At 46.1% G+C, this 17,695-nt stretch overlaps 1 protein-coding gene across 7 annotated transcripts in view; it reads left to right on the top strand.

Annotated features, from left to right (window-relative positions):
• Positions 1 to 7,380, top strand: part of LOC139228737 (zinc finger protein 462-like) — a 100,491-nt gene extending 93,111 nt beyond the window's left edge. For 5 of the 7 annotated variants that reach the window (XM_070860051.1, XM_070860052.1, XM_070860053.1 and 2 more), the window contains 2 exons: positions 2,994 to 3,112; positions 5,618 to 7,380. In XM_070860051.1, the coding sequence (XP_070716152.1) occupies positions 2,994 to 3,112; positions 5,618 to 5,632 (134 nt within the window). In that variant the 3' untranslated portion in view covers positions 5,633 to 7,380. Of the gene's footprint in view, positions 1 to 2,993; positions 3,113 to 5,605 lie in introns of all 7 variants that reach the window. The other 2 variants (XM_070860049.1, XM_070860050.1) reach the window with 2 other exon arrangements.
• Positions 7,381 to 17,695: the final 10,315 nt, after the last annotated feature.

The following is a 17,695-nucleotide window of genomic DNA, read 5'->3' as shown; positions in this document are numbered from 1 at the left end:
AAAAAATAAAAAAAATTGCTGAAAATCAATCGACTGTTTGCGGCGGTAATCGCACAAAAAAGACGGTAGGTGCACCAGGTTCCTGGCATGCCTGAATTTCAGCCCCCCCCATGTGTTCAAAGCAATAGTGATCGACTAGAAATTAGGTGATGCTATCCTTGGGTGACTATTTAGGCAAGGAAGGGTAATCAGGGAACGCAACTATAATGATGCAACATTATAATATTGGGAACATCGCCTGCAAGAAGTTTCTCATTCATGTGCTGTACAAGTGGTAAGTCAAGTTTGAGGCACCAGTTAATTTTTTTTTCAATACTTGCCTCTGGCCTCATGTTGTCTCAATGACACACCGGTTTTTATTTCTGCTCTTTGGGACTTTTTTTGTCACCACTAATTAATTTCATTTGGAGGGCTAAAGCATATAGCCAGGCTTTCAAAATTGTAATCAACACTACTACATTTGCCACCTGTCCACCATTTAATAAGATCATGGCTGATTTGATCTGATGGACTCAGCTCCACTTCCCTCCCCGCTCTCCATCACCTTTTATTCCCTTATCGCTCTCAAATCTGTCTTATCTCCGCCTTAAATATATTCAATGACCCAACCTCCACAGTTCTCTGGGGTAGAGAATTTCATAGATTTACAACCCTCTGAGAGAAGAAATTCCTCCTCATCTCAGTTATAAATGGGCGGCCACTTAATCTGAGACGCTGTCTCCTAGTTTTAGTTTCCTCTATGAATGGAAATATCCTGTCTGCATCCACTTTGTCAATCCCCCTCTTTATCATAAGATCACACTTCATTCTTCTGAACTTCAATGAGTATAGGCTCAACCTATCTTCATAAGTCAACACCCTCGTCTCCGGAATCAACTTAGTGAAACTTCTCTGAACAGACTCGAATACAAGAATATCCTTTCTTTAAATACGGAGACTAAAACTGTACGCAGTACTCCAGGTGTGGCTTCACCAATACCCTGTACAGCTGTAGCAGGACTTCTCTGCTTTTATACTCTCTCTCCCCCTTGTAATAAAGGCCACATTCCATTTCCCTTCCCGACTACTTGCTGTACCTGCATACTAACGTTTTGTGTTTCTTGCACAAGGACCCCAGATCCCTCTGTACTGCAGCACTTTACAATTTTTCTCCATTTAGATTATAATTTGCTTTTCTACTTTTTTCTGCCAAAGTGGATAACCTCACATTTTCCCACATTATGCTCTATTTGTCAAATGTTTGCACACTCATTCAGCCTGTCTATATCCCTTTGCAGGTTTTTTGTGTCCTCCTCACAATTTGCTTTCCCATCCTCCTTTGTATCATCAGCAAACCTGGCTGCATTACACTCAGTCCCTTCATCCAAGTCATTAAGATAGATTGTAAATAGTTGAGGACCCAGCACCGATCCAGCACCGATCCCTGCAGCAACCTACTAGTTACTGTTTGTCAACCGGAAAATGACCCATCTCTGTTTTCTCTTAGTTAGCCAATGCTAATATATTACCCCCAACCCCATGAACTTTTATCTTGTGCAGTAACCTTTTATGTGGCACCTTATCGAATGCCTTCTGGAAATCCAAATACACCACATCCACTGGTTCCCCCTTATCCACCTTGCTCGTTACATCCTCAAAGACCTCCAGCAAATTTGTCAAACACGATTTCCCTTTCATAAAACCATGCTAACTCTGCATGATTGAATTATGCTTTTCCAAATGTCCTGCTACTGCTTCCTTAATAATGGACTCCAGCATTTTCCCAACGACAGATGTTAAGCTAACCTGTCTATAGTTTCCTGCTTTTTGTCTGCCTCCTTTTTTAAATAGGGGCGTTGCATTTGCGGTTTTCCAATCTGCTGGGACCGCCCCAGAATCCAGGGTATTTTGGTAGATTACAACCCATGCATCCACTATCTCTGCAGCCACTTCTTTTAAGACCCCAGGATGTAAGCCATCAGGTCCAGGGGACTTGTCTGCCTTTAGTTCCATTATTTTACCAAGTACTACTTCATTAGTGATGATTGTATTAAATTCCTCCCTCCCTATAGTTCCCTGATTTTCCATAATTGGGATGTTTTTAGTGACACACACATTCTGGCCTCCCCGGGTCCGTACGGAGTGTCCACAGACCCGGAAAGGTATCACAAAAGCACTGAAAACCGGCTTTTCCAATCTGTCAAGCTCCCGCATATCGGGAACAAGGACATTTGCAAAAGCGAGATTGCGGTATTTACCAATATCTTACCCAGCAAATGTCCTCAAAACTCTTGCGCCTTCTTTTACAGGCATACGAGTCTTAAAACGCACTTAAAGCATAAATAAAATTAAAAGTACACTTTATTCTTTTTAAAAACCTTATCCACTACGTTAAATTTATTTTAAACCATAATTTTAAAAACTTTTTTAAAACTTGGGGGAGGGAATGTTCTCTCTTAACTTTAATGTCAATTAATTTTAATTATGTGAGGTGTGTTTTTTTTATTTTCTATTTGGTGTTACTGTGTTTGCTATTAATTGAGGAAAAAATCCAATGAGAACTCGTAGATACGGGGTTCCCATTGCTATTAATTGAGAATACTGTACCTGATTGGTTGAGAGTCACACGTGACTGCACCTTTTGCGTTGGAAGCTCGAGGAAAGGAGCACGCTTCGCAGCGCGGGAAGAGAAGGGCCTCCTCACTGGCATCGCAGGCTCCTCATGGACCACCAGGTAATTTCGTAGAAATGTTTCAGGTCGGAGGCAATTGCCCACAGGAAGCCTCCGACCGCAATTTCAGGACTAGTGTCTTCTACTGGGAAGGCCAATACAAATTATTTGTTCACTCTGTAAATAAAACTATTTGGGTATAATGATTTCAAAAGAATAGCCTTTAGCCATGTGATATTTTTCCAAAATGGTCACTATAAATAAGGGAATGTATCATGGTGAAGTTTCAATATATAAAATGCTGTGTTAAGGCCCATATAGATTTACCTTTTTGACCTTCAAGGGATTCAAAGTTGTATAAGACGTCGCCGTTCAACTAAAGCAATCCGATTTCCCTGTGAATTTTGTGGCCGACGGTTCCTGGATCCCTCGGAATGGATAGGCCATGTTCAGAGACACTCTGTAAGTTCGACTGTTTTGTGCAATAAGTGCCAATAACAACTAGTACAGTGATCTGATCTCAAATTTGATCCAATATATTGTTGAGTATTTGAATAGTACACTGGGTTGTGGAGAGGAGAGGAGGAACAGAGTTGAATGGAATGATGCAGGGGTTGGTGCTCAGACACCTATTGTTTCAATTCTATATTAGTTATTTGGGGCCCAAGTTTCCGCCCTCTAAGAACGGCACACCTCCAAAAGGTGCGCCGATTTTCTGGAATAAAAAGGGCGGCAAAAACTTACCTTGTGATACTTCGAGCTCCTCAGGACGTCTTCGTGTTCAGCATGGCGCAGCACAAGGGGTCGGGGGCGGAGCCAGGTCCCAGCGCTGAAAACAATGCCGGGACCTCTGCATATGCGCGCTAGAGTGTGCGTGCATATGCAGTAGCTCCTCACCACCAAGGCTGCATGGGAGGGGCCCGAAGCACGCCGCCCCTCGCCCTGGCCGAATGAGCTCACCGGGCGAAGATTGGACTCTGGCCTCCCTCCCTCCCGTTCAGCTCCCACTCCCCCCCGCCCCCCCTCCACATCCTCGGCAGGGCCCGCCCGCCCAGCATCTTGCTGGGGACAGGCCCAGCCCGAAGTCTTCGGCGGCCCGGCTCTCGGGGGGGGGGGGGGGGGGGGCCCCCGCCCGAGGTCTTTGGCGCGACCAGGCATCTTCGTCGTCTGGGCCTGTTCAACCTATTCCCCCCTCTCTTCTCCCCCTCTCTTCTTCCCCCCCTTCCTCCTCTTCCCCCCCCTTCCTCCTCTTCCCCCCCCCCCTTTCCTCCTCTTCCCCCCCCCTCCTCCTCTTCTCCCCCCCCCTTCCCCCTCTTCTCCCGCCCCCCCCTTCTCCCCTCTCTCTCCCTCCCGTCCCCCACCTCCTCTTCTCACCCTCTCTCCCCACTCCTCACCCCCTTCCCCCCTCTCTCCTCCCACCCCTTGCTGTCAGAGACACACTGACACAGAGAGAGAGAGACACTGGGGAGAGTGGGGGGCGTCCCAGCACACTATTGGAGGGCTCCCGGTGCTGCAGTTGGTGAGTAGAAACTTAATTATTTATTTATTTATTATTATTTTTTTTTTGATTTATTGGTTGATGTATTGATTTATTTATCATTTATTATTGATGGCTCTTTATTTGTAAAAGTGAAGTGTTTAATGTTTGTAAACCCCCCTTCCCCCTCCCCCCCATCTCTCGTTCCCTACGCCTGATTTATAAGTGCAGGCAAGGTTTTTTTGAGCGTACAAAAGTCTACACTCACTCCATTCTAAGTTAGTTTGGAGTAAGTTTTCGCTGCCTAAACTTGCAAAACAGGCGTAAGTGGCTGAACACTCCCCCTTTTGGTAAAAAAAATCTGTTCTAAAATGAAACTATTCTAACACACTAGAACTGGAGCAAACTTAAATGCCGAGAATTGCAATTTCTAAAATGCTCCATTCTAAACTACTTGCTCCAAAAAAAAGCAGCAACTGAGGCTGAAACTTGAGCCCTTGAATATTGCAACCAAATTTAAAACTTGTCAAGTTTCCTGTTGACTCTAAAATAGGGAGAGCAGTGGAGACAGAGGATGCCACAAAAGTATTTGGATCTGTTGTATAGTTGGAACATTTAATTTTAAATCAATGAATTTGAAGTATTGTACATTGACTTCAAAAATGTGTACAATGAATATAAAATCAACCAGGGTTCAACTTGTCAAGAGACTTGGAAAAGAACATGGGAGTGATAATAGACTCAACTCTCTCAATATCCGGACCATGTAGTAAAATATATATTTTTTAAATGCAAATAGAATATTGGGATGTAGTGCCAGGATTGAAGAGTACAGAACTTTAAATTCTTTACTGTCATTTGTAAGTATGGTGGGAATCAGGTGACTATGTCTAAAGCAGAAGGAGCTAATTACAGCAACATGTTAGCAAAACCTTCACATAGTTGTCCTGAGTTGCTACTACTGTAGTTCAAAATAAAAAGGACAAAGGGAGACAGCAGATACAGGTGGCTACAAGCAGACCTCTGGGAGCAGTGAATGGCCTTTCAGCACTGTGCTTGATAGCTGGTATTTGTTTAAGCTACAAGATGGTACTTGCTGTTCAATGTGATCCCAATGTTTCAAAACAGTAGTCTGGGGCTTTCACAATGCACTGGTCAGATCACACTCAGTGAATTCTGGTCACGAATGTCACAACAATTTATACAAGCAGTGGAGAGGGTGCAACAAGATTGATCCCAATTGTATAGAGATAAATTGTGAGGAGGGATTTGAGGATCTCAAGTTCTCCAGTTTAGAAACGAGGTGCATGTGGGATGACATCATTGAGTTATAAGAAATGATGCACTAAAAAGTAAACTTCATACTAAGAGTTTTTAACCGAGGTAGACAGCCTTTTCTGATCCTTGTTATGTTAAGACAGGTAGCATGGAATTTAGTCGTTTTTAAGTTGTCTGTTTTGTGACCATTGCTGATGCAGTATCTGTAATAGCAGACTGGGAGCTGATGAGGAACTATTGAGCGGAAACCAGAAAGAACAATCTGTGAATGAAGACGGGAATGCTCAATGACTTCAGACAGAGAAGGCCCTTTGTCTTCTGAAAACACCGTCCCAGGATCTCGGCGATTACTGTTGCAGTTCACGTTCGAGCTCCTGTGGGGGAAAAAATTGTGTTTTGTGTTTTGTTTTGCTTAAATCTGGTTATAAAGCGATAAACAGTGATGTTTAATAAGTGAACTCTAGCAGGAATGCATAGACATGCACTGAGGGTTGTATAATTCTATGCCTAGAAGACAATGGCGAGTATATGCTGTTTCTAATAAAGAATTTTTTTGTCCAAATGTAAGCAGTAATCTGTTGACTAGAATTTGCCTTAGTTGTAGAATTGATATCAACAGTCAGTGCTGCTGTATCTCCAACCCTGTGGTTTCTTATAATTGGGAAGACAACATTCCTATTATTGACCCGATCTGTATCGTGGTGAAAATGTAATGTTTGTATATATTGGCTCTTTGTGCATATTTGGCTGGCTTCTGATTGGCTAGTCATAATTGCAGTTATTGTTGCATACACATGCTCCAGTTTTCGCAGTTTAAAAAAAAAAATTCATATCAAAATTGACAGATGATCTGAAGTTCACCTCAATACTATGTTTAAAACGTCATTTTGGCTGAAGCCCACAATACAAGGTGCTTGTGTAGTGGTGAGCTCACATCTGATTGCATGCTTTCTTTTCCCACCCCATGTAGCTTATTAAGGCATTAAAGAACACTGCAGCAATCACAGCAAGTTCTCAACCAAAAGATATTTTTTAAGCATAGTAGAATGATATTGATGTAGAAAACATGCAAGCACATCGTTGTGCTGGACGGTGCTGCGATCAGGGCACATCTTCCCCCCCATCCCCGGTCAATTTTCTCCTTTATTTCCACTGTCCCAGAAGAGGATAGATTACAATTTCAAACCATCAATCGCTGTATTGGAAAAACTAAGACATTGTTGCACCCAAGTGTAGTAGATAACTTACCTTTGCCTATTTCTTTTTCAAATGTAACCTCACGATGATGGTGAGCCTAGGTTCCGTAAGGCATTTCCCAAAGGTGCACCTAGAAAATATTAAACGGCAGCACGTTTTCTCTCTCTCTCTTCCATCCCCTACGTGCACGTGCAGAAAATGCTGGAAATAGTCTGCCCAGCAGGCCAGGCAGCATCTGTGGAGAGAGAAACGGTTAACATTTCCGGTCAATGATCTTTATCAACCTGGAACGTTAACTCTGTTTCTCTCTCCAATGATGCTGCCTGACCTGCTGAGTATTTCCAGGTTACAGGTCTAATCTGCCTCTTTCCTATGTGCTGTCTCACCAATTAGAACATCCTTCCAAAGATCAAGATATGGATTTGTGAAAAAATGAAGGTTATGAGTGGTAAACCTACACTACAGGAACTGAGAGCCAATGCTGTCCAAGGATGATAACCTTTAGCTTTGGTTAGTGTTTTTTGGTTGTAATCTCTTGATTTTAAATGGCATTTTGATTTAAATGAGTTTCTTGCTAAATGCTCCGTTTAAGAATTTTTGGCAAAAAGGCAATTTATTTTCTTACGGATGGCCATGTTAGTTTTGATGAAAAGTATTCTCTTGTTCTATAAATCCTAAGAATCCCAGTGTTGGATAAAGTTAAAATGTCTGCATTTAGAACGGCTGTTGGCCTGGATGTTGTTTTTGCGTTGAAATAAAATATTTTTGTTAAGTTTCAGTATTTCAATATTCACATCATTCTGCTGGTCTGAAAAGGTAAAAATCTTCCCTTTTGATTAACCATTATTGAGGCTATTACATTTGCTTGAATGCTTGGAGCTTTATGTATACATATTCAGGTTTTGGATTTAAAAATTAGGATTGCTCAGGTCACTTCCTAAAGGTGAACTTAAAATGTAATCCATCCACATCACAACACATACATCCTGGTTAAGTGTTTGACCAGATCTCTCATGTTGCAAAACTCCCCCAGTGCAGCCCAGGAGCATCCCCCAGTTCTACCAAAGTGAAGCCCCCATGTAATTTACCCTAACTCTCCTTACCCAGTACTGCTAAACACCAGAGGGTAGAAATTGACCCCCGCCCGAAACGGGACGCATGCATCCCGTTTCAGTGGTTTTTACCGCAGCTGAGATTGAGGTCGTTTCTTGAGCGAAATTCCGCTCTTTGTTGGTTTTTTATTTTACTTGGATCCGGAAGTCGCTCTTAATAAAGGCGGTGTCTACACGAGAGGGGCAGATACCTGGCGTAAGTTGGGGACGGTGCGGAGTGACCGCCGTGATCACGTCGCTATGGCTTTCCCCTTCACATCTGCGATTTTAAAACTTTGGCCCACTGCGGCCGGGCCAGCATCCTGGCACCCAAGAGGGGGCACCAGGCTGCCTGTTGGTGGCCCAGCCGAACCCGGGGCAGTTGGCCGACAAAAAAAACATGGCAGCAGCCTTTAAGGGAAGCCGCACCGTCGTTGCAGAAGACCACAGCCTCACTGGGCCCACTGGGGGAAAAAAACAGGTTTTGGCACCGCCAGGCAGGCTGAAGATTTTCAGAAGGGAATGACGTCGTTGGGGTAGATCGGCGGTGCGCACGGTGATGACGCACTTAAGACGGATAGGCAGTAGCGGAGTGGTGGGGGGGGGGGAATCGAGGCACCCCTGGAAAACTTCGGAAAAGCAATTGGGCTATCGGCAGCCACTCCACTCCACAGTGTTGCCGCTGATTTGCGGTGGCCTTGAGGAGAGGGATAATTTTAGCCCTCAGCTATCAAACTCCAACTGGTGCACTGGTACATTTTATATTCCTCCACCTCCTTTTGAGGGGTGCTCCCAGGGCAGTAGCGTGGCGCTTTGTTAAAGGAGCTATATAAATAAAAGTTGTTGAGGTCTCAGTCTGTTACCACCTTGTTTTTCTGCCAGCCCTATATTAACTTACAATGTAAAATGTTGACTTGTTTATTTTTTACATTTTGAACTTTTTGCCCCATTCTATGTCTCCCATCCCCTTTTGGGTCACATGCTGCCTCTTTCCCCTTTACCTGCCTGTCCACTTCGTGCTCCACTGTAAAGCCAGAGCCTGCTACTTTCAGATTACCAGCCCTAGCCTTCCCCTGTTTACAGTCTAAGGATAAGGGGTAAGCCATTTAGGACCGAGATGAGGAGAAACTTCTTCACCCAGAGAGTGGTGAACCTGTGGAATTCTCTACCACAGAAAGTAGTTGAGGCCAATTCACTAAATATATTCAAAAGGGAGTTAGATGAAGTCCTTACTACTAGGGGGATCAAGGGGTATGGTGAGAAAGCAGGAAGGGGGTACTGAAGTTGCATGTTCAGCCATGAACTCATTGAAGGGCAGTGCAGGCTAGAAGGGCTGAATGGCCTACTCCTCCACCTATTTTCTATGTTTCTACTTCAGTCTCCTCCGTTCCATCAAGTAAGGTTTCTTGATGGTCTCCTTAGTGTTCTGATTCCTCCGCCTTTTCTGCTGCTAGAAGGTCCCCCCCCCTCCCCCCAGCCCATCTGGACCATTCTACTCTTGGTTCACCCACTGGTAAACTGACCCTTAACTACAAACATATTGTACTTGTGCTCTGTTTGTAAATGCTTTGCGATCTAACTCCCTCTAATCTGTCTGCTCAGCTGCTTGAAAGCAGCTCAACTCCTGACTATTTTGTGCTACTGACCCCTGCTCTGCCTACCCGCCCACTCATAAAGGCTTCTACTCCCTACTCTGCCGCACTCCAGTCAAGGCACAAGTCAGGAGTGTGATGGAATACTCTCCACTTGCCTGGATGACTGCAGCTCCAACAACACTCAAGAAGCTCAACACCATCCAGGACGAAGCGGCCCACTTGTTTGGCCATCCGTCACCTTAAATGTCATGTATTCAACTATCATTGTAACCCATGTATAAGCTGACCTTGAGAACATTGACCACAAGGGGGTGAACTTGTGGGAGACACTCCTAACCTGGACTTGCAGGTATAAAAGGGGAAGCTCCACCCACCTTCATCACTTGAGGTCTTGGTAATAAAGGTAACTGGTCACATAAGAGTGACCTTCTCAAGTATGGGCCTCGTGCATTTATACTGTATAGTAAGGACATATTGGCGACGAGAAACTGGGATTTAAACCACGCGAGCATAGCCACTAGCAGCACAGAAGAGAGGTACTGTGTTGGTGATGATTGGGATGACTTTATTGAGAGACTACAGCAAAGTTTTGACACTAAGGAATGGTTGGGACAGGATTCGGCCGACAAACGCAGGGCTCATCTCCAGACGGTTTGTGGATCCAGAACGTACTCATAGAAACATAGAAACTAGGTGCAGGAGCAGGCCATTCAGCCCTTCTAGCCTGCACCGCCATTCAATGAGTTCATGGCTGAACATGAAACTTCAGTACCCCCTTCCTGTTTTCTCGCCATAACCCTTCATCCCCCGAGTAGTAAGGACTTCATCTAACTCCCTTTTGAATATATTTAGTGAATTGGCCTCAACTACTTTCTGTGGTAGAGAATTCCACAGGTTCACCACTCTCTGGGTGAAGAAGTTTCTCCTCATCTCGGTCCTAAATGGCTTACCCCTTATCCTCAGACTGTGACCCCTGGTTCTGGACTTCCCCAACATTGGGAACATTCTTCCTGCATCTAACCTGTCTAAACCCGTCAGAATTTTAAACGTTTCTATGAAGTCCCCTCTCATTCTTCTGAACTCCAGTGAATACAAGCCCAGCTGATCCAGTCTTTCTTGATAGGTCAGTCCCGCCATCCCGGGAATCAGTCTGGTGAATCTTCGCTGCACTCCCTCAATAGCAAGAATGTCCTTCCTCAAGTTAGGAGACCAAAACTGTACACAATACTCCAGGTGTGGCCTCACCAAGGCCCTGTACAACTGTAGCAACACCTCCCTGCCCCTGTATTCAAATCCCCTCGCTATGAAGGCCAACATGCCATTTGCTTTCTTAACCGCCTGCTGTACCTGCATGCCAACCTTCAATGACTGATGTACCATGACACCCAGGTCTCGTTGCACCTTCCCTTTTCCTAATCTGTCACCATTCAGATAATAGTCTGTCTCTCTGTTTTTACCACCAAAGTGGATAACCTCACATTTATCCACATTATACCTCATCTGCCATGCATTTGCCCACTCACCTAACCTATCCAAGTCACTCTGCAGCCTAATAGCATCCTCCTCGCAGCTCACACTGCCACCCAACTTAGTGTCATCCGCAAATTTGGAGATACTGCATTTAATCCCCTCGTCTAAATCATTAATGTACAATGTAAACAGCTGGGGCCCCAGCACAGAACCTTGCGGCACCCCACTAGTCACTGCCTGCCATTCTGAAAAGTACCCGTTTACTCCTACTCTTTGCTTCCTGTCTGACAACCAGTTCTCAATCCACGTCAGCACACTACCCCCAATCCCATGTGCTTTAACTTTGCACATTAATCTCTTGTGTGGGACCTTGTCGAAAGCCTTCTGAAAGTCCAAATATACCACATCAACTGGTTCTCCTTTGTCCACTTTACTGGAAACATCCTCAAAAAATTCCAGATGATTTGTCAAGCATGATTTCCCTTTCACAAATCCATGCTGACTTGGACCTATCATGTCACCATTTTCCAGATGCACTGCTATGACATCCTTAATAATTGATTCCATCATTTTACCCACTACTGAGGTCAGGCTGATCGGTCTATAATTCCCTGTTTTCTCTCTCCTTTTTTAAAAAGTGGGGTTACATTGGCTACCCTCCACTCCATCGGAACTGATCCAGAGTCAATGGAATGTTGGAAAATGACTGTCAATACATCCGCTATTTCCAAGGCCACCTCCTTAAGTACTCTGGGATGCAGTCCATCAGGCCCTGGGGATTTATCGGCCTTCAATCCCATCAATTTCCCCAACACAATTTCCCGACTAATAAAGATTTCCCTCAGTTCCCCCTCCTTACTAGACCCTCTGACCCCTTTTATATCCGGAAGGTTGTTTGTATCCTCCTTAGTGAATACCGAACCAAAGTACTTGTTCAATTGGTCTGCCATTTCTTTGTTCCCAGTTATGACTTCCCCTGATTCTGACTGCAGGGGACCTACGTTTGTCTTTACTAACCTTTTTCTCTTTACATACCTATAGAAACTTTTGCAATCCACCTTAATGTTCCCTGCAAGCTTCTTCTCGTACTCCAGTTTCCCTGCCCTAATCAAACCCTTTGTCCTCCTCTGCTGAGTTCTAAATTTCTCCCAGTCCCCAGGTTCGCTACTATTTCTGGCCAATTTGTATGCCACTTCCTTGGCTTTAATACTATCCCTGATTTCCCTAGATAGCCACGGTTGAGCCACCTTCCCTTTTTTATTTTTACGCCAGACAGGAATGTACAATTGTTGTAATTCATCCATGCGGTCTCTAAATGTCTGCCATTGCCCATCCACAGTCAACCCCCTAAGTATCATTCGCCAATCTATCCTAGCCAATTCACGCCTCATACCTTCAAAGTTACCCTTCTTTAAGTTCTGGACCATGGTCTCTGAATTTACTGTTTCATTCTCCATCCTAATGCAGAATTCCACCATATTATGGTCACTCTTCCCCAAGGGGCCTCGTACAATGAGATTGCTAATTAATCCTCTCTCATTACACAACACCCAGTCTAAGATGGCCTCCCCCCTAGTTGGTTCCTCAACATATTGGTCTAGAAAACCATCCCTTATGCACTCCAGGAAATCCTCCTCCACCGTATTGCTTCCAGTTTGACTAGCCCAATCTATGTGCATATTAAAGTCACCCATTATAACTGCTACACCTTTATTGCATGCACCCCTAATTTCCTGCTTGATGCCCTCCCCAACATCCCTATTACTGTTTGGAGGTCTGTATACAACTCTCACTAACGTTTTTTGCCCTTTGGTGTTCTGCAGCTCTACCCATATAGATTCCACATCATCCAAGCTAATGTCTTTCCTAACTATTGCATTAATCTCCTCTTTAACCAACAATGCTACCCCACCTCCTTTTCCTTTTATTCTATCCTTCCTGAATGTTGAATACCCCTGAATGTTGAGTTCCCAGCCCTGATCATCCTGGAGCCACGTCTCCGTAATCCCAATCACATCATATTTATTAACATCTATTTGCACAATTAATTTATCCACCTTATTGCGGATACTCCTTGCATTAAGACACAAAGCCTTCAGGCTTGTTTTTTTAACACCCTTTGTCCTTTTAGAATTTTGCTGTACAGTGGCCCTTTTTGTTCTTTGCCTTGGGTTTCTCCGCCCTCCACTTTTCCTCATCTCCTTTCTGTCTTTTGCTTTTGCCTCCTTTTTGCTTCCCTCTGTCTCCCTGCATTGGTTCCCATCCCCCTGCCATATTAGTTTAAATCCTCCCCAACAGCACTAGTAAACACTCCCCCTAGGACATTGGTTCCGGTCCTGCCCAGGTGCAGACCGTCCGGTTTGTACTGGTCCCACCTCCCCCAGAACCGGTCCCAATGCCCCAGGAATTTGAATCCCTCCCTGCTGCACCACTGCTCAAGCCACGTATTCATCTGCGCTATCCTGCGATTCCTACTCTGACTAGCACGTGGCACTGGTAGCAATCCCGAGATTACTACTTTTGAGGTCCTACTTTTTAATTTAGCTCCTAGCTCCTTAAATTCGTTTCGTAGGACCTCATCCCTTTTTTTACCTATGTCGTTGGTACCAATGTGCACCATGACAACTGGCTGTTCTCCCTCCCATTTCAGAATGTCCTGCACCCGTTCCGAGACATCCTTGACCCTTGCACCAGGGAGGCAACATACCATCCTGGAGTCTCGGTCGCGGCCGCAGAAACGCCTATCTATTCCCCTCACCATTGAATCCCCTATCACTATTGCTGTCCCACTCTTTTTCTTGCCCTCCTGTGCAGCAGAGCCAGCCACGGTGCCATGAACTTGGCTGCTGCTGCCCTCCCCTGATGAGTCATCCCCCTCAACAGTACTCAAAACAGTGTATCTGTTTTGCAGGGGGATGACCACAGGGGACCCCTGCACTACCTTCCTTGCACTACTCTTCCTGCTGGTCTTCCATTCCCTAGCTGGCTGTGGACCCTTTCCCTGCGGTAAGACCAACTCACTACACGTGATACTCACGTCATTCTCAGCATCGTGGATGCTCCAGAGCGAATCCACCCTCAGCTCCAACTCCCTGAAGAAGGACCTTCTAGCGCCAGAGAAGCTGGCGGACAAGACGTTCGAAGAGATCAGTAAGTTGATCGGGGAACACCTTAAACCGGCGAGCAGCATGCACAAGACGAGACACCGTTTTTACACACACCGGCGGCGAGAAGGGCAAAGCGTTCCTGACTTCGTGGCAGATCTCTGCCGACTGGCGAGCCCATGTAATTTCCCAGATACATGCAGAGCGGAGATGCTGTGAGACTTTTTTATTGAGGGCATCGGGCACGCTGTGGTTTTCAGGAAACTGATTGAGACCAAAGACTTGACCTTGGAAGCGGCGGCTCTGATAGCCCAGACATTTATCTCCGGGGAGGAAGAGATCAGAATGATGTATGACAAAAATCTTGGCTCAAATGCAGTAAACGACCTGGGAGTCAACATTGTTAATGCGGCACACAGTTCTCGAGGCAGACAAAGGCAATCGGACATGCCCCAGCATGTAGTCGAATTCAACAGAGACAATGGCTAGCTGAACGGCGATTCATGCCATCGCAATGGACAATGCGGCCAGTAATGGGGCCATCAACACCTGTTAATGGTGCACTTAAGGACAGTTACAGAGACAGTCAGAGACGATCGATTGGTAATGGACCTTTTGTTTCCAACAACGGGGCCTCCAGCTCATGCTGGAGGTGTGGAGGCAAACACCCAGCCAGAGCTTGCAGGTATCAGCAATATACCTGCAGAAACTGCAACGTCAGCGGTCACTTGGGGTATATGTGCAGGAAGCCTGCAGCCAGGTTGATGTACGAGGAGGACATGTAAACCCTACGAGGCCAAATGAATACTGGGGGAAATCGCTGGAAGCTGAAGTTCAGCGAGTTCATGTGGAGCACATATACAGTTCATATACCAGGACGCCACCGATAATGATGAAAGTGCTCCTCAATAGCATCCCAGTATTAATGGAGCTAGACACGGAGGCCAGCCAGTCCCTGATGAGTATCAAACAGTTCGAAAGGTTGTGGGTATCCAAGGCCAGGAGGCCAAAATTATTGCCGATTGACGCACAGCTACGGACATATACAAAGGATATCATTCCGGTGCTAGGAAGCGCCACGGTCGTCGTGACCCACAAAGATTCGGAGAACAGGTTGCCACTCTGGATTGTTCCAGGGGACGGTTCCTCACTACTGGGGAGGAGTTGGCTTGCTGTCATGAACTGGAAATGGGACGATGTCAATGCAATTTCTTCTGTGGAGTGAATATCATGCTCACAGGTCCTGGACAAATTTGACTCATTATTTCAACCCGGCATCGGCACTTTCTTGGGGGCCAAAGTAGTGATTCACATAAACCCGGACGCCAGACCAGTACACCACAAGGCCAGAGCGGTGCCGTACGTGATTCAACAAAAGATAGAATGCGAATTGGACCGCCTGCTGAGGGAAGGCATCATCTCGCCAGTCGAATTCAGTGACTGGGGGAGCCCGATCGTGCCGGTGCTCAAGGCGGATGGGTCGGTCAGGATATGTGCCGATTATAAGGCCACCATCAATCGGGTGTCACTCCAAGACCAGTACCCGCTACCGAGAGCGGAGGACCTCTTTACGACGCTATCCGGTGGCAAACGTTTTTCAAAATTGGACCTGACCTCAGCTTACATGACCCAGGAGCTGGCGAGTGAGTCGAAGAAGCTGACCACCATCACGACACACAAGGGGTTATTTGAGTATAACACATGTCCGTTCGGGATTCGTTCGGCCGCCGCGATCTTTCAGCGAAATATGGAAAGCCTCCTCAAGTCGATTCCAAGGATGGTGGTTTTTTAAAACGACATCCTCATCACAGGTCGCAATACTGAAGAACACCTCCACAACCTGGAGGAGGTGCTACGCAGACTGGACCGGGTAGGGCTGTGACTGAAAAAGGCGAAGTGCGTCTTCTTAGCTCCAGAGGTAGAATTCCTGGGGAGGAGGGTAGCAGCAGACGGGATCAGACCCACTGCGTCCAAAACAGAAGCGATCCAGAGAGCACCCAGACCCCGTAACACGATTGGCTGCGTTTGTTCCTGGGGCTCCTGAACTATTTTGGTAATTTTCTTCCCAAATTGAGCACGCTTTTAGAGCCGCTACACGTGCTCCTACGCAAAGGTCGCGATTGGGTCAGGGGGGACAGCCAGGAAAGGGCTTTTGATAGAGCACGCAACTTGTTATGTTCCAACAAACTGTTAACGTTATATGACCCGTGTAAGAAACTTGTTCTAACTTGCGATGCGTCGTCCTATGGGGTCGGGTGTGTGTTGCAGCACGTGAATGCCAATGGTCAGTTACAGCCGGTAGCTTATGCCACCAGAAGTCTGTCCCAGGCAGAAAGGGGCTACGGGATGGTAGAAAAGGAAGCGCTTGCATGTGTATATGCAGTAAAAAAAAAATGCACCAGTACCTGTTTAGCAGGAAATTTGAGCTGGAGACAGATCACAAACCCCTAACGTCCCTTTTGGCTGACAACAAGGCCATAAATGCAAATGCATTGGCCCGCATACAGAGGTGGGCACTTACGTTAGCCGCCAATGACTACACAATTCGGCACAGACCGGGCACTGAAAACTGCGCCGATGCTCTCAGCAGGCTCCCACTAGCCACCACTGGGCAACTGAGCATGATGCTGAGATGGTCATGGCTGTTGAAGCTTTCAAAAGCGAAGGCTCATCTGTGACAGCCCGTCAGATTAAAGTCTGGACAAATAAAGACCAGCTACTGTCTTTAGTTAATAAATGTGTCCTGAATGGGGACTGGGCAGCCACGTACGGGGCATGCCCTGAGGAGCTTAAACCGTTTCATAGGCGCAAGGATGAACTCTCGATTCAGGCCGATTGCCAACTGTGGGGAAACCGAGTAGTCATGCCCCAGATGGGCAGAGAGGTTTATCAGAGAACTTCACAATGAGCATCCGTGCATTGTCATGATGAAGGCAATTGCCAGGTCACACGTTTGGTGGCCAGGGATAGATGCAGACCTGGAACTTTGTGTTCGCAGGTGGGCAACGCACCCTGGCCCGCCAAGCCATGGTCACGCATCCATGTGGACTACGCAGGTCCTTTCATGGGAAAAATGTTTTTGGTTGTAGTAGACGTCTACACCAAATGGATTGAGTGTGCCATTTTAAATTCAAGCACATCCTCTGCCACGGTAGAAAGTCTAAGGGCAATGTTCGCCGCCCATGGTCTACTGGATGTCTTGGTCAGCGACAATGGCCCGTGCTTCACAAGCTCTGAATTCCAAGACTTCATGGCAGGCAATGGAATCAATCATGTCAGAACGGCACCGTTCAAGCCGGCCTCAAACGGCCAGGCGGAATGAGCAGTGCAGATAATCAAACAGGATATGCTCAGAATCCAAGGGGGCTCCCTACAAAGCCGCTTATCACGCCTCCTGTTGGCCAATAGATCCTGACCACATGCTCACAGGGATTCTACCCGCAGAGCTGCTAATGAAAAGGACGTTCAAAACCAGGTTATCCCTTATACACCCTACTATGAAAGAAATTGTTGAGAGCAGGCGTCAGTCACAATGTGACTACCATGACAGGAATGCGAGGGCGCGATGTATTGATGTCAGTGATCCTGTTTTTGTCCTTAATTATGCTGCAGGGCCCAAATGGCTTGCAGGCACTGTGATTGCCAAAGAGGGGAATAGAGTTTTGGTAGTTAAACTCACCAATGGACAAATCTGCCGCAAACACATGGATCAAACTAAAAGGAGGTTCAGCAACCCCATAGAAGAAGCAGAGGAAGAACACGATGTAGAGTTCACTCCACCACAGGTGACCGAACACCGGAACCAAATGGAGGAGAGCCCAGTCACTGTGGGC

The sequence above is a fragment of the Pristiophorus japonicus genome, chromosome 18, assembly GCF_044704955.1.
Source record: "Pristiophorus japonicus isolate sPriJap1 chromosome 18, sPriJap1.hap1, whole genome shotgun sequence".
Classification (NCBI taxonomy): Eukaryota; Metazoa; Chordata; class Chondrichthyes; family Pristiophoridae; genus Pristiophorus; species Pristiophorus japonicus.
Note: the sequence above shows the minus strand (reverse complement) of the source record. Positions and strands in the feature narration are given on the sequence as shown.